Raw genomic sequence first — 25464 nt, forward strand, 5'->3', positions numbered from 1 at the left:
CACCCGGGCCACCTTCTGGAATCCGTACAGAGAGCCTGCACAGTTTCTTTACACTTGTGTGGATAGGCAACGTCTGGCCCCTGGAGTTTGCATCTCTATATTAATAATAGTAATACTATTAATAATAGCTGCTATGTACTGATTTTTTTAAGTGGCAGGCTTGATAGTTTCATATCTATAAATAATTAAATATATTAAATACATATAAATAATCTGATCATTCAATCAATGCTACAAGATGTGTATTATTACCCATCTCACAGAAGAGATTCAGAGATGTTAGGGACAGTTTCCAAGGTCCCACAGCTGAAAGGTGGCACAACTGAGACCTGTCTGATGATTCCAGAGCTCCAGTTCTCCACCCCCGCTCCGGTCGGTCTCCAAGCTCATTTGCTTTCAGAAGGTGATCTGCCCCTTCCACAGACCTCTCAGACTCAGCCCAAAGCGCCCAGGGCCTGAGCAATGGGATCTGAGGGCCCCAGGGAAAGGAGGGGTGTGTGTGTGGGGTGGGAGGGGGGGCAAAGACTGGTCAGTGATTGAGTCCAATTGGCAAGGGGGCTGGTGGCTGAGGATTTGAAGTTGCAGTGTGCTCTTTCATTAGCATTTTAATGGAAAAACTTTCTTCAGTCCCAGGTGAGAAGTCTGTATCTGCATTTAAATGAAGATTTCCTTCTCCCTGGGCCCCCACTCCCTGCCCTCTCAAAGAATTCTGCACCAAAACTTGAACCCACTCCGCTCCCTTGGAGGAGATGGCATGTGGCCTCCACACAGACAGGCCTGGATCCATAACCAGAGAAGAGAAGCCTACAGCTCCGGGCCTGGAACGTGATGCCCAAGTCAAAGCTCAGGTCACACACGCAGGGGTGCACGCTGACCGCTGCACTCCATGTCCGACCCAGCTCTCTGCTCACCAGTCCCTGCAGGTCCTGGGCCTGGCATCCCCATGGCACCCACCAAGCCCAGGAACGCTTTATTTTGCCTCTGCCACTGGCTCAGGCGGAGAGCTGGGCAGGGGGGCAGTGACATGTGGAAAGAGTGTGCCTTTCTCCGTTCTGCCTAGATCATGCTGTTTGGCTCAGGACAAGTCACTTACCCTCTCTGATCACAGTATCAGGAAGCTGGGTCAAACAATGGTTATCTCAAAGGTGCCTGATGTTTTCTGGTTCCATAACTCCGTGTCACCTCTCACAAATGGTTTCTTTGTCCCCATTGTCTGTAACAGGAGGTCCCACTGACTGTGACTGTGTGTGTGTGTGTGTGTGTGTGTGTGCGCGCGCGTGTGCTCACTCAGCGGCTGCAAGGCATGGAGGGTTGGTGGATGCTTAGAGATATAATCAAAACCAGGGAAGTTAGGATAGATGGGATGAAGGGAGAAGAACAGGCTCCCTGGCAGTCTGTGGGTGGGGCGAGGGGGGGGTGGCGGACTTGGACGGGGTAGAAGTGAGTAACCCTGCTGGCTTTTGCAGGAAGGTGGGAGCAGGGAGAGAAAAGCATAGAGATGCAGATGCAGATAGATGCCTTGTGTTTTAAAGCTGTGAGAAGCTCTTACTCATTCAAGACAGGCTCCAGAGACATTTCACCGGTAGATAGACTTGCACGGGAATCAGTCCTACCTTACTTGCCACCTCTTCACTGGGCTCCCAAGTGGGAGGTCAGGGGAAGGGAAAAGCACTCTTTCCAGGGAGATCTCTAGAGACTGAACCTGTGACAAAGCCGCATGTGTCACCAAGTCTGGCCTGATTTGTGGAGGGAAACTGAGGGAGACCCGAACCTGAGCCCTGCCTTGGCCCTGGGAAGGGGCCTCCTGGCAGAATCCAGTTTCCAGAGGAGCTACGGGCTTCCTGTGGGGCCCAGGCTGTTCCACCTACAAGATGCCCTGTGGTGCCAGGGAGCATGAGGGCCATTCTGTCCCTTCCTAACTTCCTGTTGGGATTCATGGGCCCTCTGCCCCTCCTTCCCTCTCTGAACCCCAGAAGCTCTGTGGGGAGGCCCCAACTATGGGGCCCTTAAATACAAGGTGGGGTCTGGGGAGGAGAAAGGTCCCTACACCATTCCTCCTCCTTGAAAGTCTTCCCCAGGGAACATGTAGCACAGGGCAGTTCTTCAGAGACACCCCTCAATAGAAGAGCGACACAAATGTTCAAGTCCCAGGGACCCAGTGGGCCGATGCGTTTACCTGCTGGCAGCAACTCTCCTCCCTCCTGACCGGCCTTCCTGCTCACCTCTCCTCTCCTCATCACCCCTCCTCTCCCCATCCCTCTGCTCCCACCTTCTGGGGCATTTCCTTGTCATCCCTTATCCCGGGACAGCCTCCCACTACTCAGGAGCCACACGGAAAACTGTTCTGCCTTATGCAGATGCTGCCTTTCCACGGGCTCTTTCCTCGGAGCCTCGTCTTAATATCCGTCATCCAGCCGCGTCCTGCTCCAGGTAGGAGCCATCAAGCAGGCAAGACTGACCCTCCCTGGGAGCAGAAGGGGCTCTGGAGTATCCACCGCAGAGATGTTATGAGAATTGAGCCCGGAAGCAGATATGAGCAGGCACATGGCAGCTACTCAATCAACACTACGCCTAGGCCAGGGGTCCTCAGCCCAGCTGCAGCGAGTCTCCCGGGCAGCTGTGTGCCCAGCTGCAGGGTGTGATTTAACTTGGGGGCTCCAGAGCCTTTTGCTTAAAGTACCTCGGCAGCTGGCAAAGAAATCGACAGCCTGGGCTTCATCTGCAAAGACTGTCTGAGCTGTGAGAGGGGCAGGGCCCCAGCGGGCAACACTGTGGCCAGTGCAGGTGGACGCCAGGTCCCAGGGAGCAGGGCACCCGCCCAGGAGAGGGATGAGGACTGGGTCATGAGCAGGAGGAATGGGAGGCTGTGGCTTAGAGCCATGTAGGGGAGGAGACGGAGAAGGCAAGGGGGTCCAGCCACACGAAGCCTGGAGCAGTTAGTGTTGGCTGGCTGGGCGGCCCGACCAAGGGACAGTGAGAGGCAGTGGGCACCTGGGCGCTTCATGAGGCGGGGCTGACGTACTGAAAACGGTACTCCGCCAGGGTGGGTGGAGTAGAAGGGGTTCAGACAGAGGCAAGGACTTAAGGAAGCCCTTGTGGTGGTGTGCGGAACGGGGAAGTGAGACTCCAGGACATGGTGATGGAGCGGGAGGAGAGGAAGCGGGTCACAGTCCACATTGTGGGCCTGGGTGACAGGCCTCAGGCAGAAACGGGCAAGTGGGGGTGACCCCCTCTCTGAGGAGCTGATGCCTGGGTGGGCCATGGGAGGTGATGGCAGGACGTTCAGGGCAGTGGCCTTTGAGTGGTCACAGAGGTGGAGGCCTGGCTGGAGACAGGGCAGGGGCAGCCAAGGCCCAAAGGACGCAGCTGCTTAGTGAGGTAGTGCTGGTCCTGGCACCGGGAACCTCGTCACTCCAGGGGACCGCGGGGCGAGAACTGTGTGGGGCAGCCGAGCCAGTCCAGTGCTTGCTATGGCCGTGCAGCAGCGGCCTCCCTGCACCACGCTGCCAGCTCACTTCAGAGCCAGACCTCACGCCCAATGCTGGGGTGCTGGGCCATACCCCCCAATACCTGCTGAGGTTGTCTCTGCCTCCCTGTCACAATCTCTCTCCCTTTCATGATCTCAACTCTGATGGAATAGCACATATTTCCATATATCATATATATATATTTATAATATGCAACACATTTGTATACTTTCTATATGAACATATGTATAGTTATCACTTGTCTCAAAGTGTGTTGGTTTTAACTTGAAATTCCCTCAAATCCTTTCAGAAGGCGGGGTTCAAACCTGAAACAAATGGGTGAAACGGCACCCCCACTAGATCACTACATGCGTGTACTTCTCTCTGTGTGCTTAGTGACAGCCGGCTGTTCACAGGGCAGCTGGTTTTTAGAGCAGAGCGGGGGGAGCACAGAGCAGGGCCCAGTCCTCCGAGGCGGCCCCCTCCCGTTCGTATGTACACACAAGTCCTCCGTCTCAGCTCATCCACAGACTGCGGGACTCCCCGGGAGGGGCTGTGTGAGAGTTGGTTCACCACAGACCAGGGCCACCCAATTATTATCATTATAAAATTCAATCAACTAAGCAAGCATCTCTCAAATAAATACCTTGTGAGAGGTATTGTACAGGGTGATAAACAGTTGTCAGTTGAATGGAGAAAGAAGAAGAGGAGGAAGGTAGATGAAGGAGAAAGAAGGACAGGGAGGAAGGAAGGAAGGAAGGAAGGAAGGGAGGGAGGGAGGGAGGGAGGGAGGGAGGGAGGGAGGGAGGGAGGGAGGAGAGAAGGAAGGGAGAGAGGAAGGACGGAAGAACACTGGGCCCCCATGACAAATTTCAGGCCATTTAATGCTCAGACATAAAATCCATCCCTCAGGTTTCCAGCTTCCCAAAGCAGCTCCGCATCATGAGGACATTATACCCTCACAGCTGTCATTAACCCGAGCGGTTAACTGGGTGGTCAAAGAGGTTGGAAAGTGATGGGGCATGTGTGGCAGGAGCTGTGCTCAGGTCTCCAGCATCCCTGTCATCACAGAATCCCTCACCCAGGACGGCCAGGCGCTGGCCAGGCGGCCGTGCAGGGCCAGGGAGGGTCCAGGCTGGAGGGAGGGGAGGGCTGGGTGAAGGCTAGAGGAGGGAGAGGAGGGAGGGGTAAGGGATGTGGGAGTGGGAAAGGTAACGGTGTGGGCAGAGGAAGGCAGAGCGGGGTGTAGGTGAGATGTGGGAGAACGAGGTGGGTTCAGGAAGTCACAGGACAGGGATGCTGGTGAGTGGGGAAGCTAGGACGGGTGAGGATGGTGGGATGGAAGTGCCAGGTGCCAGTGTACAGGGCAGGGCAGCGGAGCCCCGGCAGCAAATGCAGAAATCATAAAGGAATTGATACTGGAAGTGGTACATCTACTTTATGTCATTTTCACAACTGTATCTTGGGGTAGATGCTATTGTTATTTTGTTTTAGAAATGAAGACATCCAGGCACAGAAAGGTTAAGGAACCTGCCCAGGTTCACTCAGTAAGTGGCAGGGACAGTGTTCAAATCCCAGGAGTCCTGATGCAGGAGCACACTCTCACCTTCCATTGCCACACTGCCCCTCAGCAGGGGATTCTGGGGTGGGCCAGAGCATCTTCCCTGGTGCTGCCTGGGTTTGCCCACAGAGGTCAAGACGGGCCACTGATCATGGTAATGAGGTCTGTGGCCTGTGCTTGGCCAGACGCTGGTGGCCAGGACTCACCATGAAGTAGTAGAGCTGAGAGGACCGGGCCATGAACTCGGGCCGACACACGGCCACACAGATTTCCACGAAGCCGGCGTGCTGGCTGGGCTTGGCCTCCCCCATCTCACACACGATCCTGCAGGGAGGAGAGGACAGACCCCCTGAGTCACAGGACAGTCACAGGACTCCCAGCCGTGACCCCTGGCCCTATTCTCTGCAGTAGGATCTCGGGGATGGGCAGGGGAGGAGGTGAAAGACACCCCAGGTTCCTTCCTGCAGGGGCTCCTGCTGGGTCCTCAGGGAATGAGGAAACATGATCTTCAGGGGGTCCCCTGGAGGCCCTCTGTAAAGTGGGGAGCCTAGGGGAGGGTTCTGACTCAACACTTAGTTCCTAATTCATGAATTATCCACTGAGTTATGAATTACTGTGAATTTTAGCCAAGTGGCTTAGTGGATAGAGCTGGCAGGACCAGAGAGGTACAGTGACTTAGCCAAGGACCCACAGCAAGCCAGACAGGAGCCAGGGAGTAGACCTAAGGTTTTCAGATCCTTGTAGGAACTCATGGCCTGCCTCACCAAGGGCTTTCTGCTCCCAGCCCCAGCCGGGGGCTTCGCAGGCCAACAGACATGCATGTTGCAGCTGGGGGGAGTCATACATTTTTCCCTTCTTATGAATTTTTATTGTTTTAATTGCAAAATTTGTTCATACCCTTTGAGAATTTTGAGCATGAGATAGTACAGAAGTGTGGCAATAAAAAAGTAGTGTCCCTTTTTTCATTCCTAACCTCTCTACAAGTTTGGTATGTATAGTCTCCCAAGCCTTTTACTAGACGTGTGTGTGTGTGTGTGTGTGTGTGTGTGTGTGTGTGTGTATATATATAATTTCCATTTTACAAATGAGAAAACTGAGGCACAGCAAAGTTAGTTAACTTGTCCAACTATATATATTTGTACATATATACACACACACATACACACGTATGTATGTATATTTATGTTTGATATATGCACACACATAAACCAAAATGTTATATATACACACACAGCTGTATACAAATATATATATGTATGTATGTGTGTGTGTGTGTATATATATATATATATATATATATATATATATATATATATAATGAAACATATACATGATTTTAAAAAATAAAAGTGAGACCTAATTATCCACTGTTCTAACCTGTCTTTTGACTCAACAATACAGCATGGACTTCGTTCATGTCACTGTTCACACAACTCTGCCCTGGACAGCTTCACAGTGTTTTACACTGTGACTGTACCACCATCCATTTCCCTGCTTTCTAGTGAAGGTGCCCGTGTTTTCATACATGCATGTGTGTTTCATACATGCGTGTGTGTTTTAATCTTGCATAGCCTTTCCTTTGACTTGTCTGAAGCCCTCTCTTCATTTTGCGAATGGATTGCCCTTCTGTAGGAACTGCTGAGCTGGGAGCATTAACTTTTGTCTGTAATAAGTTTTACATTCTCTTCTCCCCGTTGGTCACCTCTGCTTTAATTTTGTTTATGGTGTCTTTTGCCACCCAAAAGCCTAAAGTTTAAACGTGGCTATGTGGTTCATTGCTTGTTCTTTCACTTTATAGCTCCTGGGTTCTGTGCTTCTTTTAGAAAGAACTTCTGGGTGAGAGTCCAGCAAAAATGTACGCCCTTCTGTGAAGGTAACATAATCAATACATGTTCAGTGTCAAAAATAGAAAGTACATAAAAGCACTTGCCATACATACACCCACCCCCCAACTGCCTCACCCAGGAATATTCACTGTCCACATGTCTGTGTACATGTTTCCAATTTGATTTTCTTTCATAAAATTAATTAGAAACTCTGCATTCTGCTTGGTAACCTGTGTTCTCCCTTAATAGACCTTGAGTGTACTCCTGATCATGATTCTCCCACTGTATCAGACTTAATGGCTCTGTAGTTGACTGTCTTATGCATATAAAAGAGTTTATTGAGTTGATTAATTTCCTATTGTCAAACACACAAATGCCTCTAAATTTTTACTATTATAAATAAGGCTAAAATAAGCATTCATGCAAATAAATATTTGTGCATTCTGGTTATAAAGGGAAAGGTCCAGAAGTAATATGGCCAGGCTAAAGACTTTTGACTCACATTTCCAAACTGCTTTTCAGAAAGTTCATCCCAATCTACCCTCCTGACAAGAACGTAGGAATATGCTATTTGTCACGCCTCTCATCTGCTCTGGGCATTGGCTTTCAAACACTGTTCCTTGTTGTTTTAATTTGCATTTCATTGATTACTACCGATGTTAAACATTTTTATATGACTTTTGGATGCTCTTTGCTCATTTTTGTGATATTTTCATTTTATTTGTAAAACCTTTTATTTTTATTTATAAAATCATCTCTTACCTGTAATAGGGTATAAACATATACCCAGTCTATCATTCACATTTTTATTCTGCTTACAATGGTTTTTGAGGCACAAGCTTTAAGTTTTATTACTCAAATCTTCTTATCTTTCCCTTTATAATTTTTCTTTTGCAGTTATACTTAGAACAGCTTTCTTTTCTTGAAATTAGATAAATTCTCACCTGTGTTTTCTTGTAATCCTTTCACAGTTTCATTTTTACACTTAACTTTTTAATCTGTCTGGAATTTATTTTAGATTATAAAGTGAAGTAAAGATCTGATTTTTTTTTTTCAGGGAGTTAACCAGCACCACTCACTGAATGATCTTTCCTTTCCTTGCAGATTTGAAATGTCACTTTTATTACATACTACATATTTATACATCAGGATTATTTTTCTGGGTGTTTATCTGATTCTACTGATCTAACTAGTACCATAATACTTCAATAGTGTGGCTTTAATATATTAAAAAAAAATTTAAATCCTCACCCGAGGATATTTTTTCCATTGATTTTTAGAGAGAGTGGAAAGAAGGGAGAGAGGAAGGGAGAGAGAGAGAGAGAGAGAGAGAGAGAGAGAGAGAGAGAGAGAGAGAAACACCCACATGAGAGAGACACATTGACTTGGTCTGAGGGCTGACATTCTAACCACTGAGCAAACCAACCAGGGCTTTTATAATATTTTTAATGTCAAGTTCCAAGTAGGGCATTTCAGAGTTCCCCAAATCTCACTACATGGTAGCAGCCAATTTTGTCCTAGCAAGAACTCAGAAAGTTGAAAGAACCACAAAATGATCTTCAGATAAATAAACGATGATGGACCAGGGAGGTGAGTGCTACCAAGTCTGGAACCTTCAATGATCTGATGTACTCTGAGCACCTTAGGAAGACCAGATGGAACTCAGGAGGAACTGAGGGTGGTGGTACTGATGGTTCCAGAACCACTGAATCTGGGCAGGACCCAGTAAGCAGAACCACAAAGGGCACTGACCTAGCTCAGAGAGGCCACGCAAAGAGTCAGCAACTTACGTCCATGGGACAGGTGGCAAGGTTTCACTCTGGAGGGGCAGCAAAGATGGCATAAATAGATTCTATTGTGCTGGCAAGATTTCATGGTTGGGTTTGCTGGACTGGAAAATTGTGTTTAGTTATTTACAAGGCAATATGTGACTTGCAAACCTCCTCCACCAGGTAGGTTAGAGGCCAGCTAGGTTGTTGAATGATCCTCTCAGTGGACCAGCAGATTTCACAAAGAGAAACTAACTACCCAAAGTACCCACAGGCCTGCCAGGAAGTGTGGAGTTTCATTTCTGTCTCCATACGGGGTAGCACAAGATTCCCGGTATGGACATGCATGGGGAGTTAGGGACAGCAAAGGGAGTTGGGGTAAGCAATTGAACTCATACTTCTCTTGCAGATTTTAACTTTGCTCTATCTCATTCCTACTCTCCCCCACAGCCCAAGGAGGTAACCATCACTTCTCTCCCAGCCTTTCCCCATTTCTACACTTCCCCCAATATGGCAGCTGGCTGGTCCAGGTATGGGAGTCCTGCCCCAGCACCCTAGAATGTCAAGGGCATTCTCCTTTTTCCTCCATAAGCTTTAAGACCCCTTCTTTTTGGCTTATCTTCCCTCCCCTCCAGTACCTGTCTGTGTCTCAGGTCACGACCACTTACTGTTCGGCAGGGATGTAGCCATCCACCAAGGGGCTGCACTCCACGCCGGCCACCTTGACGTAGGAGGCGATGTCCCGGAATTCCAGGCCCAGGTTCTCTCCTCGGATGGTGACCTTGGTGCCCCCCTCCCGGGGGCCCGTCACTGGGATTATCTGGAGGGAGGAAGCATGGTGATGTGGCAGGCACCAAGAGGAAGCCATCACCCCTTGCTGATGGGCCAAGGAATGGCTCTTCCCACCTCTGCCCGATTCCTGAGCTGTGTCCAAGTGCCCCAGGGCATCCGGATCTGGCACTGCCAGTGGCAGGAGCTCTGGCAGAGCAGTCCAGGTTTGGGTATGGTTTCAGGAGCAGTGATCAAAGACCCTCATTCATTTTCCTATTTCATGGAAGATGGAGCTGAACGTGATCCGAAACATCACTGGGTAATTCATTGAAAATGGGGATTAAAGCATTTGGGCATTTGCTTGTGTTGGTTGCACTCTCAAGCTACATGAGTCACCCTCCTGCGAACCCGCAGCCTTCCACACTATGGGAACTAAGACACTTCTCTAAGGTCACTTTCCATAACCAGATATTCTCTCTTTCCTAATCCTTCTCTTGGCCCCTCCCCTCCCCCCAAATGAAATTTTAAGGCACCTTCTTTGTGTTCCTTTCATGGTAACAATTGTGCCTGATTCCCATCTTTCCATCCCCCACCCACTTCCTCTTCAGAGCCAGAGCCTCTGAGAGCAGGGACAGCGTCTCCCTTCCCCTGGGGACTTTGCAGTAGCAGCATCGTTTCTTGGGTGTAATTGTACCGCGAACTCCAACTCCCAAGCGTCTTCCTGGAGTTACCAGAGCACTTGTCACAACCCCTTTACCTTCACTGTTTGACTTCGTTTCTAAGGGATAGATATTTAATTAGACTTTCGCCTCTTACACTGGCCAAAATGTCCAGCTTTCCCTCCAAAGATGTCACCTTTGGTGTTAAAACCCATGATTGGAATGTTAAGTTCCAACAACCAAGGGCCTGCTTTGAGGGAGGGGCTCCATCCAGTTCACGTGGTCTAGCTGTGGCCTCCCGCAGTAGAAACCTTGCTGGCAGAGACATCCGTGCCAGTCTTTCTTGGCATTTGATAGACAGAGGAAGGCGCATTTCCCATTCCTGGGGCTTCTGAACATCAGTGCCTGGATCCTGGCCAATGTCAAGGGGATCACAATGGAAAAAAAGAGCTCAGATAGGCTACTTCTTAGTAGGTCATGCTCTCTCCCCCTTTGAGGGCCCCAAGTGGGGACTCCACCCGGGGGGCCAGTGAAAGGTGGGAAAGGAAAAGGGTAACTAGGCTGGGGAGCCCCCGGGGGGAGGCTGTTCACCTACAAAAGTCAAGATACTTCCTGCTTCCTACACATGCAGGCGTGCATGTCTGTGAATGAGCGTGCACGTGAGTGTGAGGGTTTGCACATGCGTGTTCTCCTTGCATTGGAAACAAAGGCTCTTTGGAGACGGAGACCCATCTCCGTGTGAGGAGGTGGGCAGATACAGGGAAGGCAGGAAGAGGGAGTCCCTCTGCTTCCCAAATGCCTGCTCAGCCAGTCCTCACAGTGCAGCTGGCACCTGGCAGCAGCTGCATGGCCTTCCAGCCCCGGCTTGTCATCCTGAGAAAGGAGTTTGAGCTCCGGCCCAGCCCTTGGTTCCCTGGGTTCTGGGAGGGTCGATGCCAGGATGGAGCCATTGAATAGCCTCCATCTCAGGAACATTTGCCATCCCCTCTCTGCAATTTTCTTGGTCTCAGGCCAAGAAGAAAGCCAGTCCCACCATTTTTGCCAGACACGCTGTTAGTCACACCTGCCAAGGTGGTTTCTTGTTAAGGGCTCTGGGTGGGGGCACAGAGGGGTGGCTGGAATGTGGAGCGGGGAGGTGAAGACACAGGGCGACCTAAATGAACCCCAGGGGCAGTGACTCCCTGGGCTTAGCCATGGACAGCGATGATTTTAATGATGATGATGAACAGGAATGATGAGGAGGAAGATGGGAAGACCCCTGTAGGCTGGGCATAGATTCGCTCATACCAGCCTTATAACTCCACTATGAGATAGATGGTCAACCAGACCCATGGCACAGGTGAGCCAGCTGAGGCACAGAGACAGTGATGAGTTAGCCTTGAGCTACCCAGCAATGAGCCTACAGAGCCAAGACTCAAACCCTTGACCCCCACCCACACAACCTCTGTCATGGATTCACTGCTTGGTGAGCCTGCTGCTGATGGAGTGTCATGGCTTTGTCACCAAGAGAGACTCTTAGAGACAAAGGGAAGGTGGCGAGGACTTCGAGTTCTTTCTGACACAGCTTCCATGGAGACTCCAACTGGACAGTGGAGCCCCTCTCTGCTCTCGCCTTCCCTTGGCCAGGCATGGCCTCAGGCCCAGCCCCAGGCAGGACCCCTGGTCAGCGGCTTACCTCCGTGATTCGGGGGTTCGTGCACTTGCTGTTGGGGCCCGCCAGCTCCAGCCACTGGCTCTCGTGGATGGGGCAGTGCTGCCGCAGGGTGCACTGGCCCTGGACCTGGCACCAGCCGCACTCGAAGTCAGGGTCTGCCTTGAGGCACAGGCCGCAGCTCTCGCGCATGGCTCCGCACTTATAGAGGTGAACTGCAGGCAAAGGGCCAGAGTGGGTTGGGGTCAGGCTGGGAGAGTTGGGGAGTGTGGCAAGGAGTGCAGCCCCTCCCTTTGGTGATGGTTCTGGACTGGGAAGGCCAGTCTCCCTCCAGCCAGCCCTGCTCACTCCTCCTCTCCCAGGGGCCACCTGCCCACACTGGGCCCATGCCCAACAAGTCATAGAGCAGTGGGGATGGTGGAGAGGCTGTGGAGGGCGGGCTCAGGCCAGAGGATGGGGGACGAATGACACCTGCCCACGAGTGCAGAGTAGCTCTCCCCTTCACCCGCCACCCAGGCCACCTTGCACACCTCTGTTCTGAGCGGGGTTGTCGATGTTGAAGTGCCCGTTCCACACGACCGTCAGCTCCACGGGCAGGTTGTTGATCTCCATCCCTTCATAGGAATACTGCAAGCAGGTTGGGGCGGAAAGAAGAGAGCCGAGTCACGGGTTTCTAGAGGGGCTGGATGTTCAGCCTGGGGCCCTGAGGAGCACACGGGGCTAGAAACTGGTCCTGATTGTGTGTGTGTGTGTGTAGCACATGCGTACAGGCATGCACATCTGTGGGTGGGCAGGGTGGGGAAGAACATATCAGGGGACAGGGTGCAGGGCTTAGGAAGCCAGGGCAGGGGAGGGCCAGGCTGGGTGGGATACCCATTTGGAACGCAGGTCCACGGAGCAGCTTTGAGTGAGCTACTCATCCACCTTCCGCGGAGGCCTGTCCATCCTCTGGCCTTCCCCCAGGAAGTTTAACAGAGTCCCAGCCTTTGGGACTGTGGTGCTAAGAGGTGGGAGGAGTGCAAGGAGAGGTGCTGCCAGGGATGGAGGGTGGAGGGACAGTCCCCGGGCGTGCCAGCCCCCACCTGCCTTCTGAGAGCAGACACTTCTCAATCCCCAGGTGGGAGGCTGTGGAACTCAGAGCCTGCCCAGCAGCATTTCCAACCCTCCCTGGTGTTTCTCATCACCACACAGACTGCCTCCACAGGGGCGGGATGGGGGCAGGGAGCTGAGCAACTTTCTGTGCAGGAAGAGCTGAGGTCTGGTGATTTGTTGGAAGGTCTGGTCCAGGGGACTTGTTTGAAAGGCTTTTAATATATATATATATATATATATATATATATATATATATATATATATATATATATATATATATATTGATTTCAGAAAGGAAGGGAGAGGGAGAGAGAGAGACACATCAATGATGAGAATCATTGATTGGATGCCTCCTGCATGCCCCCTACTGAGGATCGAGCCCGCAACCCGGGCATATGCCCATGACTGGAGTGGAACCTGGGACCTTCAGTCTGTAGGCCGACACTCTATCCACTGAGCCAAACCAGCTAGGGAGACAGGCTCTTTTAACTTAGAGTTAAAGTTTGGCTCTCTGGGCCGTGGGGGTGTGGATGGTTACGACAGGCAGCCACCGCTCCCTCACGGAGCCAGCACAGCACCTTCACCAGCGAGGGGGCCACAGAATCTGTGGACACACCAGCTGGGGAGCCTGTCACCTGAGCCTCTGCTTCTGTAGGCAATTTGTAGAGGCTTCTAAAGAAGTTAGGCTCCTAACCTGAGAAATCACCCCAAAGTCCTGAGTTCCAGAATGTGCTCCAATATGAATGTGCCCAGCTGTCCTCATGCAGCAACCTACAGCCTTCTCCAGGGTCTACCCGACGCTCCGAAATTTCTCACTAACTCCCTGGTGAGTATGCCCAGCCAGGAGCCACGGTCAGTGTTCCCTCACAGAGATGGTGGTTCACACCATCCACCCTCTCACAGCACCTCCCTGTGACCGAGGACACCTGGGCCGGGACCAGGGTCAGGGCTCAAGCCGGAGAACAAAGCCAAGCTCCCTGGCCCTGCAGAGACAACAGTGGGTTTTTTTGATCAGCTCAGAATTCAGCTGCTGACTCATAAGCTATTTGCCACACAGCTCGGTCATCAACTCCCCAGAGGTTTGTCTTTTGCGTCTGGGTCAGGCTGGGTGCTGAATTTTCCCACAAAAGCTCTTCTACTCGGCTGGAGGTTCTCCTGGCCCACCTTCATCAGAATCATCTAGGGGCCACGGAAGGCAGGTCCCAGGGCCCCACCCAGACCTGCTGAGGGAGGCTGAGGAGATGGGAGAACTTTGGATAAGCAACTCTAGTGTTCCTGCTGGTGGAGAGATGTGGAGGGGGACAGAGGGAGAAACTCCCTTCCGGACCTCCCTTCCATTTCCCCCCCTAGTCAAGCTCCATGTCCCATCCTTCCCATCTCCCTCCTCCGTGGCCCTATGGGGGAGTGTGGTGAGGGTAGCCCAGGCTGTGGGCTAGAGGGCTCTGGCTCGGCCAGGCTCTGCCCAGGACTCAAAGAGGGAGTAACAGTTCATGGCCAGGGGCATGTTGGACAGAACCTCAGGCCCCTCTCAGGAAGGACCTGAAGTCCCTCACAGAACAAGGCAGGAAATTCTGCATCAGCCACGTGTGTGTCTGTGTTTACAACTGTGTCCATGTGGGAGAAGAGGTCAGCGCACAGAACTGTACTATCTGCCTGTTCATACACGTGTGCGCATACACACACGCGCGTTGCCATGATGTGGCTCTGCAGTGACCAGCTGTGGGCAAATGACCTACATCCCAGTGTCCCCATTTGTACAGTGGGGCACAGTGGGACCACACACAGTGCCTACCTCACAGCAACACTGTGCGGGTATGAGACAGCCCTCCAGGGCCCAGAGCACAGGGCTGTCGAGTGGAATGAGCACTCTCAAGTATTACTGAATATAGTATTTACACAATGTTAGGGATGCTGTGCAAAATACATTTGTGTTCCCTGTGTTTATGTTTATGTGGAGTAATAATAGCAGCTGTTTATTGAGTGTTTATGCACCCGACACTTGGTACATATGGAGGTGTATGCATACGAGGATGCTTGTATGTTCAGATGTACTTGTGTGTACACCCACATTTTTTCCCCAAAGAAAACTGAAAATAAAAAAAGACTGTAATGATCAAATATGCTGGGTGTTACTTTCTCTTTCTCTCCCCAGTTCCTGGGATCTTGATTATGAAATATTATAGAAATCACGAACCCTCCAACACTCCCTGGGTCTCTAGGGAAGCCACTCTCCTTCCTAGACACACTCTCTCCCCCAGGACCTGCACCCCACCGGGAGAGGGAGGCGGGCAGACAGCTGGGGAAGCCCAGACCACTGGCTCCCATCCTCTCTGCTCCCCACCTCAGTGCACTTAGCATTTATATAGCTCTCTGCAATCAGCGGGCAGTTCATCTGCACAAAGCTCAGAGCCGAGAGAAGAATATTTCAGGCTCCCAAGGGCCAAGAGGTTAAGTGTCGCAATCAGGTCTGGCTCCGCCAGTGGATGACCTTGATTGTGACCTTGGGAAAGTGTGAACTTCGTTTCTCTACCTCCTGAAGCAAAAAGGAAACCTCTGTGCAATTTGGACATGCTTTCCTCCAGCCATTCTCTGGTTCTGAGTTCTGAGGTATTTTGCTGAAAAGCCAACAGCAAATCTGAACAACCTAAGAAGGCCATGCATCTGTGTCCAGGACCCCAGAGGGCCCAGCAGACCAACTCCCAGCTGTGTTTCAGGAGGCAGCAAGGGCACAACACCCCCCCATCGGCCTCACCACCCCTGTTTAGCATGTGGTAAGCTGGGGCACCAAGAGAACACAGGAGGCCACTGTGGGTTTGTGGAAGCTGGGCTGGGGCCTAGGACCTCGGCCAGCTCTGCAGCCAGCCCGCTGCCGCTGTGGCCCACTTACTCCAGAATGCCCCGTGTCCTCCCTCCAACTCTGTCTGTGAGCAGCCCTGTCCTCCCTGGGGCCCCCTGAGGGCTGCAGTGATTGGCCCAGGGCCTGTCCCCAAATAGTGGGCTGGAAGCAACCTGCCTGCCCACCCAGCCCAGCATCACGCCCATGCCAAGCTTTCCTGTGTCTCTTTTCCCTTTCTGCTCTCTGAGACCTCTCTGTCACCCACCTCTCTGTCATCACAGACCAGGGGGTTCTCTGTTAGAACCTCTCCCATCCTCTCCCATCCAGAGAGCTCACTGAGGCAATGAAACGTGACTTTCTCACAACCCTCTCTGATGCAGACCAGTCTCTGCCCACGGGGTAACACCAAGGCTGGGGTATAAAGTGTTCAGTTGCTAATTTTAACTCAAACTTTGGTCAGGGGGTGTGCTAGGAGCCCAGCACTGCCATTCCTTATCACATTGGTACTGCCCACAGGGCCTGGGCCACTGCCCTAAGGAGACCCAGCCCCTACCTGTCAGGGCCGCTGGGCTTCGCTTAGGGACCTTGTTCCCAGGAGGCTCTGGTTTTACCCCCACATTCAGGGAGTTCCCTGGGACCCCCAGAGGGCTCATTCACGGAGTCAGGCCTTAGCTGGGGAAATGCTGAGGTTAACCTGAGCATAATCAGCTTCCAATTCTGGGAGAGCGCTGGGAAACTCGCTAGTCCCCCAGGATGGACGGGGTTTTGACCCAGGGGCTTCTGGGACCAACCCAGGATGTCATCTGGGTTACGCTGGCCTATTGAACCGAGTTAGCAGAAGCTTGGGGGCCCAGCCTTGTGACATCTTGGGAACTGAAGACTCATCAGAGGCCGCAGACTCTGCCCTCCCGCCTGGCACCTCTGAAGCCTGGATCTCTGCGGCAGCTTCCCCGGGGCACAAGGCGGTTTTCTTCGTGGTCCGAAATCCCCAGCTGCCTTCCGCTGAGTCAGATGTGGGGCTCAGGCTCTCTCCCCCCAGGGGCTTGCTTATTTGGGGGAGAACCACTTGAGCCAAACCCTTGGGGCAAGTCTGCTTGGCCTCAGGATTCAGGAGGAAACAGGAGGTGTCTAATATCCCCTTTGCTTGCAGGTTTAATCTGGGGCACTGCAGAAATCTGAAAGCCAGGCCGGCCGCCAGGGGAGCTGTGGTCTGGGGTTTCCGAGGTTGGGAAATCCGTGGTCAGTTCAGTCCTGTAACGCTGAGCCACCTTGGGCAAGCATGCAGGCCTCTCTGAGGGCCACTGGCCCTAAATGGCTTCCTGTAGGGAGAGTGGAGTGCTCCCCCAAAATGCTTTGCTGCGCATCACATTTCCAATCACACTCCCCATGGAAGGGATGAGGAGGATGCATGCAGGCCGTGTGACACAGGAGGAGCTCCCAAATCCAAGCCCGGCTAGCCACTCACTAGCTGTAGCTGTATGAATCCATGTCACTTACCCTCTAGGTGGGGAGGGGGCAGGGGCGGAGGTACTCCAAGGCACACGGAGCTGCAGCCCCTTCTAAGGCTGCCTGTGCATTTACTCTTGCAGTTATTAGGTTTAATTCTTAAAGAGGGTCCCCCAATTGTATAACTCTCAGCCCCACAAGCCTAGACCTGCCCCTGCTTCTGGGCCTCCAGTTGCTCTTCTGTACAGTGAAAATGTCACAAGTCTCCAAGTGTAATCCTTGTCTCTGAGTTTCTGGGTGCAGAGCCCTGATGGGAAGGCCCCGCCGGGGAGGAGGTGATGGCAGGAGTGATGCTTGGAGAGGGTTCAGTGTGTGGTGCCGAGGAATCAGGAGGCGGCCGAGTGTGGACCTGGTGTGGATTTCCTCAGGGGGTAGGGTTTGTGCGGACCGGAGCAACACACCCTCCAGCAGCCCCTGTGGGTGCGTGTCTGTCTCAGAAACCTCCTGTGCTGGGACACAGCCTCAGTGCCGGTGTGAAGGCAGTGGGGCCTTTGTGGCTCACACGAGGCACTTGGCTCAGCCCTGGCAGGAAGGCGGGGCCCAGGGTCCCCAGAGCTCCTCCACGGACATGCCAGTCGCTACCCATGAACAGTGCTCAGCAGCCCCATGGCTGGTCCAAATAGCCTCCCCTCAGCCCCTGTCTTGAGCAGAGCACGCTTAGGGCCACACAGGGCCACAGCTCTGGCAGGCACTGGTGACCTGGAGCCCAGCCCTCGCTGGGTGGTGGGCAGGGTGGGGAGAAGCTGAACAGTTTGGGGGGTGTCTGGGGAAGCCCTGCAGAGCTGAGCGGATCTGGCTCTGGACGAGACAAGGATGGGGAGGAGGGTGGAGCCGCGGGCAGGGCTGGCACTCACAGAGGTGTTCTGGCACTGCACGCTGGAGCTGTTGAAGCGCAGGGCGGGCACCCTCTGCTCGCTGCCCTGGATGTTGAGGACACACTCGTACCCGCGCTGCCCGGACTGCGGCTGCGGCAGGTTCTTGGCCTTCAGCGTGATGGGCTTGATCACCTCCACGGGCACCAGGATCTTGTCCACTCGCAGCAGCTGGGGGCAGTCCTGGGGACAGAGAGCATGGCTCAGGCAGGAGCAGGAAGCCAAAGGTGCCAAAGGCTCCTATCTGGAGCCTCTCCAGACCTAACCCGCATGTTCGCCCCGTTCCTCCCTCCCACAAACATACCCAGAACGGTCCTGGGCACGGTGCCTACGCCCGGCCTCTGCAGGAGAAAAGGGGACTGAGAGATCCCGGTCCCGGAGCCACCATCTCGAGGCCACTTCTCTCCAAGGCTGTCCCTGCCCTCTAGGTTCCGTTTAAATGCCCTCCAGACTCTGACACCCCCGAGGCCTCCTCGGGCACCCCTCCTATCCAGCAGACACAATGCGGCTGGCTGGGTGTCCCTTTGCACGTTGGGCTGCCGAACCCTTGTTCAATCTCAGGCTACCAAGAAGGACCACATGGGCAGATCAGAGTGAGGCAACACCCTGGCTGCGGCTCTGGAATGGGAGCCTGGGCCAGAGCAGGAGGGTCTGGCAGAGCCTTCCATTCATGGGCTGAGCCAGGCATTTGCGATGTCCTGGAATTTGCGATGTCCCAAGACCCTTTAAATCCAGAACCTTCAGACATAACTCTGGGGTGCCCTGAGCCCAGGGAAACACCCCTCAGAGCAGATACACGCTGACCAGATGCCAGCAATGGGCATGCTCAGCCTGGAGCCGAGCTGGCCCCGAGGACCTTTGGTGATGGAGGCAGTGGATCGCTGGCCCATGTCCCAGGGGCAGTCAGCTCTGCCCAGGGCGGGCTGGGAGAGAATGGGGTCCATAAAGCAAATGTGATGCTCTGCCCAGCTGAGAGGCGGAGGCTGGCTTGTTTCTGGATTCTCAGAGCTGGGGGGAAGAAGTCAGTATTCCTGGTTGCATGGTATGGGCAAGAGTGAGGGTTTCTGTAAACACCAGCAAGGCTGGGCTCCCTGTGTCAGGCAAGTCCATCATTCCCTGATTCCTATTTCTGTGGCACTTTTGGGGCAAGTTGGCCATCAAAAGCATGGCACACACATCTCAGCAGAGGCTGCTGGCCCCCACCCGGGCACCTTCCCCAGCAGAGAGGCAGAGGAGGCTGTGGGGGAGGGCAGGCGGGAGGCCATCAGGCAACTTGGCAGCTGTCCTTCCTGGGTCTGAAAGCGCAGGTGAGCCCCTCTGTCATTGAAAGTCGGGGTGAGAAGACCTCAGGGCCTGCTGAGTGTCTGATGAGCTATGGAACCCTAAGCAGAGCCCATCCCCACTCTGAGACTCGATTTCCCTATCTGTCGACTGGAGGGAACCCAAGGACCCATTCAGCTCTAGCCAGTCCTGATGCCATGATTGGAGCGGTCTCGGCAGTCCTTCCTGATCACCCTGCAGCCTGGCTTCAGGGGACTGAGGCCCAGGGCCGTTAAACTGATTCCCCTCCCTGCCTCCAGGCTGCCCTCACCTTTATCCTGAAGAGCAGCTAGGAGAGGGGCAGACCCAGCAATCATTCCTGGGTATGCGCCCAAAAGAGCTGAGAGCGAGGACTCTAACTGGCAACCCCATGCTCAGAGCAGCATTATCCACAATAGCCAAAAGGGGGGAGCAGCCCACCTGCCCATCAGTGGATGAGTGGGTGAACAAAATGTGATGTATAATATGATGGAATATTATTTCACCTTAAAAAGGAAGGGAATTTTAACACACGCTACAACATGGCTGAATCTTGAAAACATTATGCTAAGTGAAACAAGTCAGTCACAGTAGCACAAATACTACACAATTCCACCCATGTGAGCTCCCTAGAGTTCTTAAATTCACAGACACAGAAAGTAGAATGGTGGGTTCTGGGGATGGGGAAATGGAGAGTTCTTATTTAATAGGTACAGAGTTCAGTTGGGAAAGGAGAACAAGTTCTGGAGATGGATGGTGAATAACAATGTGAATGCGCCTAATGGCACTAAACTGCACCCTTAAAATTGGCTGAGATGGTAAATTTGTCATGTACATTTTACCACAATTAAAGAGAAGCAGCAGGGAGGCAGGCATTGGGGGGAGGGGGGCGGGCTGAGCCAGCACCAGGCCCTGAGGCTTTGGAGTGAATGGGTCCCAGAGACTTTGAGGCCCACATGCGGAGAGAGTCTTAGTAGGTCCATCCTGTGCCCCTGTCTCAACTGCCATCACCACCCGTCCTCCAGCCAGATGAGAGTGCAGGGCCCGGAAGACAAGAGCAAGTTTGTGAAAAGGATGACGCTCAGGACTGAAACAGGGCTTGTTGGAGAATCAGGAGGGACAATCTCTTGGGCTGAGGGTCCAGGCCAGTCCTGACTCCCCTCTTCACTCTACTCCTGGGCAGCCCTCCTCCCCTAGAGCATGTGCGAGCCTGACCTTCCTCTTGCTCCATCCACATCTGCATGGGGGAGTCTTTGGCTGCATCTGGAGTCAGAGCAGGAGTGCTGGACTCGCACCTCCATGTCCCACAGCTAAATGTTGCTGCTCGTGAACGGTGTACTGAGGTTGTCTAGACCCTGACAGTCTTCAGAACCAACCTAATGGATCCCTCTACTTTGCAAAGGAGAAACCGAGGCAGGGAGAGGAAAAATAATGGCTCAGTGTCAGCAGATGTGCTGGCAGCTAACAAACTCAGATGCCAATCCACCCATCTTGCCTCCCCTTAATGAAAGAGGTCAGTTCCTACCAGTGGGCGGGAGCACCTCAGGATGGGGTGGTGGGCCAGCAAGGATCTCCCTGAGGCCAGCAGGACTGGGGAGCTTGGAGGTGGCCTGGAACCTTGCCTGGGGGCGCACTGATTCTAGTCCAGGAGACAGGATGAAGCAGTAGCTCTCCCCCTGTGAGACTCTCACTGAGGCTTGTTATGAGTTCTCTAATGAGTCCTGATTGTCAGTGGCCCCATAAAGCCTTAGTTTGCATATAAAAAGGTTGGCAGCTCTGAGAGTAAGTTCATTAATAATAATTGGAGAGGCCCAGGGCTGGGCAGGGCCCATTTTCCTCTGGTGGCACTGCTGATTGACCCTGGAATCCCTCCTAATTGAAATGTAACATGGCAAGTTTTTCCTAGGCAACAGGCATGAAGGGACAGCTGCCCCTTTCACCCACTCCAGCTCCCTGATCCTGCCCTGCCTCATGCTGAGATCCCAGGACAGACTACCCCTAGGTCAAATGGGGGTTGGTTGGGGCTAGAGCTGGCCTGTCTTTGGAATTGATGGGGGTTGAGGTGACATGGAAGGGAAAGGTGACTTACAAATCGCTTATTTCTCCTGGGAATTTCAGAGAAACCCATGTTTCCCACGTCTCCTGTCTGAAGCCCACTGTCCGGGAGCTCAGGTTGGCCACCCCTTGTCCTCACCTTGGAGCTTCCTTAACTAGAAAGAGCCGAGTTGGGGAATCGTGTACCTTTGAGGACAAATCTGTCTCCCTCCTGCTATTGTCAGAGTCAATCATCGCTTGCCTTAACGAGCAAGGGGATTAACCACTCCTCTTCCAAAGGGCATTGGGGGAGTCCGTGAACTGCCATATATAAGTGGCTGGCACAGAGCAAGCGAGCAGTCAACAAGAATGTGTTCCTTCCTCATCTTTGCCCCTCAGTTCAGGCTGCACCTTGGCCCTCACCAACTTTCTTTTCCCACCGCATTTCCGAAGGCTCCATCTCCCCTGCTCCAGCCTGTGTGTTTCCCACACACACGCCATGCTCCTGCTACCCAGCTTATTCCGTCCTTCTTGGCTTCAGATCTGCAGTGGAGTGTGACCATTTCAACAGCTCCAAGGGCCCCAAACACAAGGGGGACAGGTAGGGAGGTCCCAGTTCTGTCCACTGCTCTCCTAACAGGAGATGACACCCTGAAGCTGCATGTTTTACGTGCTCTGAGGCATACCTCCACCAGGCAACCATGTTTGGATTGCATGATTGTTATGGTCCCAGTTCTATTGATAACCCAATAGATGATCTAGGACAATCAGTTTTCCCATCTCTAAAATGGGGATAATGGTGCCCGCTGCACTAGCTCAAAGTGGGGTTTTCAAAATACTGACCAACTGAATGCATGCTGGAGGGGCTGGGGACTTGTGGGGCAGGAGGGCCTCCTGGAAGTGGCTATTTGCCTACAAGGAGGGAAGTATTTTAATATTATATTAACTGGTATATTGCAACTGGTACCATGATACAGGCAGGTGTGGCTCCAGTAGACAGAGTATGATGTTATGATTCCAGTGAACATGGTTAACATGCTACAAGGGGTATAAGGATTCAGTCCAGTATGCATTCTGCCACCTCCATCCCCTGGCACATATGTTCCCATGTGCCCTCTTGTTTCATAGCACAACACATATGATCCCCTCTCTGCCCGTGTTCATGATAAAGAAACTCAGGACATCAGTTACCTACTCCGTTCCCACAAGGACAGTGAACAAAAGCACTTACACCTGCTCATCTGACTTTCGTCCCAGATGATAATCCAGTCCCCACCTGGAATTCCTCAAACGTATGTCCCTTCTCTTTTCAAGAAAGATGTTTCTCTGAACTATCCTTTGAAAAGGCCAGCTCCCTCTCAGAGGGTGGGAAATACCTGCATTTAGCAAGATGATTTGGAGACAAACGCATGCGCATGCGTGAGAACCAGATTCCCTCAGAGGCTGTTTTGCCTGTGGCTACGTTCTGCAGTTGTAAGAATGGACTGGGGGTGGGGAGTGGCAGTGGCTTGAGGCACAAGGAAACCTTCAATGTGTTGGCTTGCAGGAGGTGACTCTGGTGGGCTCCAGGTCACCTGCCCAGCCCCGTGCATACTGCGGTCTCCACTGCTAACTGAGAAGGAACACCAAGCCAAAGTACGAAAGCAAAAAGGATGCTTCCCAGGCTACCATGTCCAGCATGTCAATGGCTGCTTTACACGAGGTCTCATTGCATATTTAAATAATTGAACAAGGACAGAAAGACTGCTGCTGAGCTGGGAGGGAAAAGGCTGCCTTCAGGGCTGGTGCTGCCTGTGGAGGGGATGGCAGGCTATGGATTTACAGTCCCCGGTGTGGTTACAAGATAGGGGCTCTAATTCTCCTGGTTGTTGTTACAGCAGGATTGGGGCACTGTGGGGGGTGGGGAGAGCTGGGCTGGGGCAGCATCTAGGGGCAGCTAAGGAATAAGCAATTTGTAGGTCACCTTTCCCTTCCATGTCACCTCAACCCCCATCAATTCCAAAGACAAGCCAGCTCTAGCCCCAACCAACCCCCAAAATTTACACTCACCTTCTCAGACCCGTGATGCCCAATACCAAAATGTAACGCACCATATATTTTCTTGCTATTCCCCAAGTTCATAACGCCATTAGCATGATCTACGATGGGCCGGTTTATGGAGAAAGCAAAGTAATAATACAGAAAGGAAATACCCATAACCTTAATGGGGGAGGGGCAGACGAGATTGATGGAAAGTGCAATTGTCTGGAGAAATGGCAACCCAGGAATGGAATACCTGGAGCGGGGGCTCTGCGAGGATTGGAAGCAAGTCCTTTAGCTGGTTTTGGCTGTGTTTTTCTCAAAAGAGGGTGAAGGGCATGGCAAAGTGGTTTTGCACCTTTGGGTTGGGTCCCAGGAATGGCTCCTCTGCAAGGACTCCCCTGAGTCCTGCAGGGAGGTGAGTGCCTTTGACCGCCCTGAGCGAATGGGGCTCATCTCAGCACCAGGAGTGAGCCATAGCCCAGGGGTTGGCATCGCTGTCTTGCCAGCTCTTCAGTCCCGGAGGGGACTGGCCCCTGGGTTCGGCAGATTTCATCATATCCGTTCTGGATAACGGATGTCCTCTCAGGGGCAGCGGGGTGGTCAGGAAGGTTGGGCGAGCCTTTCAAGCACAGCTTTGGAAATCAAATAGAATTCATTTAGCCTCTTCTGATCATACAGCTGTTCTCTGGAGCAAACTCTGCTTGAACTTCAAGAAGAGAGGGGCTACGGGAATCTCCTCTGAGCCCGGGCCCCGTGGGCCAGATGTGCTCTGACTTTCTGGCAGACCATCCAGCTGCAGCTCACTCTGCTTTTCAGTTTAGGTGGGAAATAACAGTAAGCAAGTCCACTGAGGACACATTTTTATCAGTGAATTTGCTTTTCCGTGGATGCTCACCTTTGCTTCCTACAGATCACTGCTATTAAGTGTGTGGGCCTGATGGGGTGCTCAGGTCAGCAGGTGGAGGGGCCTGGGAATGTCAAAGCCATTTGGGGACCAGTGACTCCTCCCATTAGGTCAGCGGTTCTCAACCTGTGGGTCGTGACCCCTTTGGCGGTCAAACGACCCTTTCACAGGGGTCACCTAAGACCATCCTGCATATCAGATATTTACATTATGATTCATAACAGTAGCAACACTACAGTTATGAAGTAGCAACGAAAATAATTTTATGGTTGGGTCACAACATGAGGAACTGTATTTAAAGGGCCAGAAGGTTGAGAACCACTGCATTAGGTAGAGGGGAGGGCAGGGTCTGGTCATGGCTGCCCGGTAAAAGGCCATTCCATGGGCAGCAAGGAGTTTCAGCAGATACTGGGGAACAGGACTGAGAGCAGGAAGACCCTCTCATCCTCCTCAGTTCTCCTTCGCCTTCCTCTCCCTCCTCTCTTTGGTGCCCAGGATCTGGCAGCTGATCTAAAGACCCAGGGTGGTTACCACAATGCCATCATTAGTTGAAACACAATCATTCCTTTTCACTGGAATACAGTTACTATAAAGGACATATGTTACTGGTCATTCTACTTCTAATCATTGTAATTATGCTAGAATATATGCCATTAATATAATAACAACAATGATTGACCAATTGTCTGTTCCAGACCCATAACTTCACCTGAATGCACTCTTTGTTCAGAAAATAATAAAGGTAATTCAACATCCCCAGTGACAGTCAACAAAGCCAGTGTTGGAACTGGAAGATGCACAGACAAAAGCCTTCTGGGAGTTCAGGATGGGGCTGGGTAGATGAACAGGCACCTGGCAGCATCCCCGATGGCCAACAAAAGGACCCTGTCTGGATCCCCACACTCCAAACTTAAAAGGAAATGAACACCCAGGCACTTCCACAGGAACCACTGGACTTGGGTCTCACTTTCACCCACGAGGGTAGTCTGCACCTGGAGGGCCCGGGGTCTGCAGGCGTGAAGCTGAGTGAGTCCCTGTTGGTAGCACTGGGAGACCTAAGCCTGCACTGGAATGCTCACCCAATAAGACCACTTTGTGGGCATGGATTTCTCTTAGATGCTTTCTAGCTAATTCCCATCTACTATTATAGATCCTGTGACCAGTGGCTCTTTGTCTAAATACAGATTTGCAGGTC

The 25464-nt window shown here is 52.4% G+C and overlaps 1 protein-coding gene across 1 annotated transcript in view; it reads right to left on the reverse strand.

Annotated features, from left to right (window-relative positions):
* Positions 1–25464, reverse strand: part of PLXNA4 (plexin A4) — a gene marked incomplete at its 5' end in the record, with an annotated part of 346039 nt that overhangs the window by 53045 nt on the left and 267530 nt on the right. Inside the window, 5 exons of the mRNA XM_081102439.1 lie at positions 5235–5352; positions 9292–9443; positions 11729–11919; positions 12235–12331; positions 17993–18193. Of these exons, the coding sequence (XP_080958565.1) occupies positions 5235–5352; positions 9292–9443; positions 11729–11919; positions 12235–12331; positions 17993–18193 (759 nt within the window). The remainder of the gene's footprint in view (positions 1–5234; positions 5353–9291; positions 9444–11728; positions 11920–12234; positions 12332–17992; positions 18194–25464) is intronic.

Source organism: Myotis nattereri, assembly GCF_964212035.1.
Source record: "Myotis nattereri genome assembly, chromosome: 11".
Classification (NCBI taxonomy): Eukaryota; Metazoa; Chordata; class Mammalia; order Chiroptera; family Vespertilionidae; genus Myotis; species Myotis nattereri.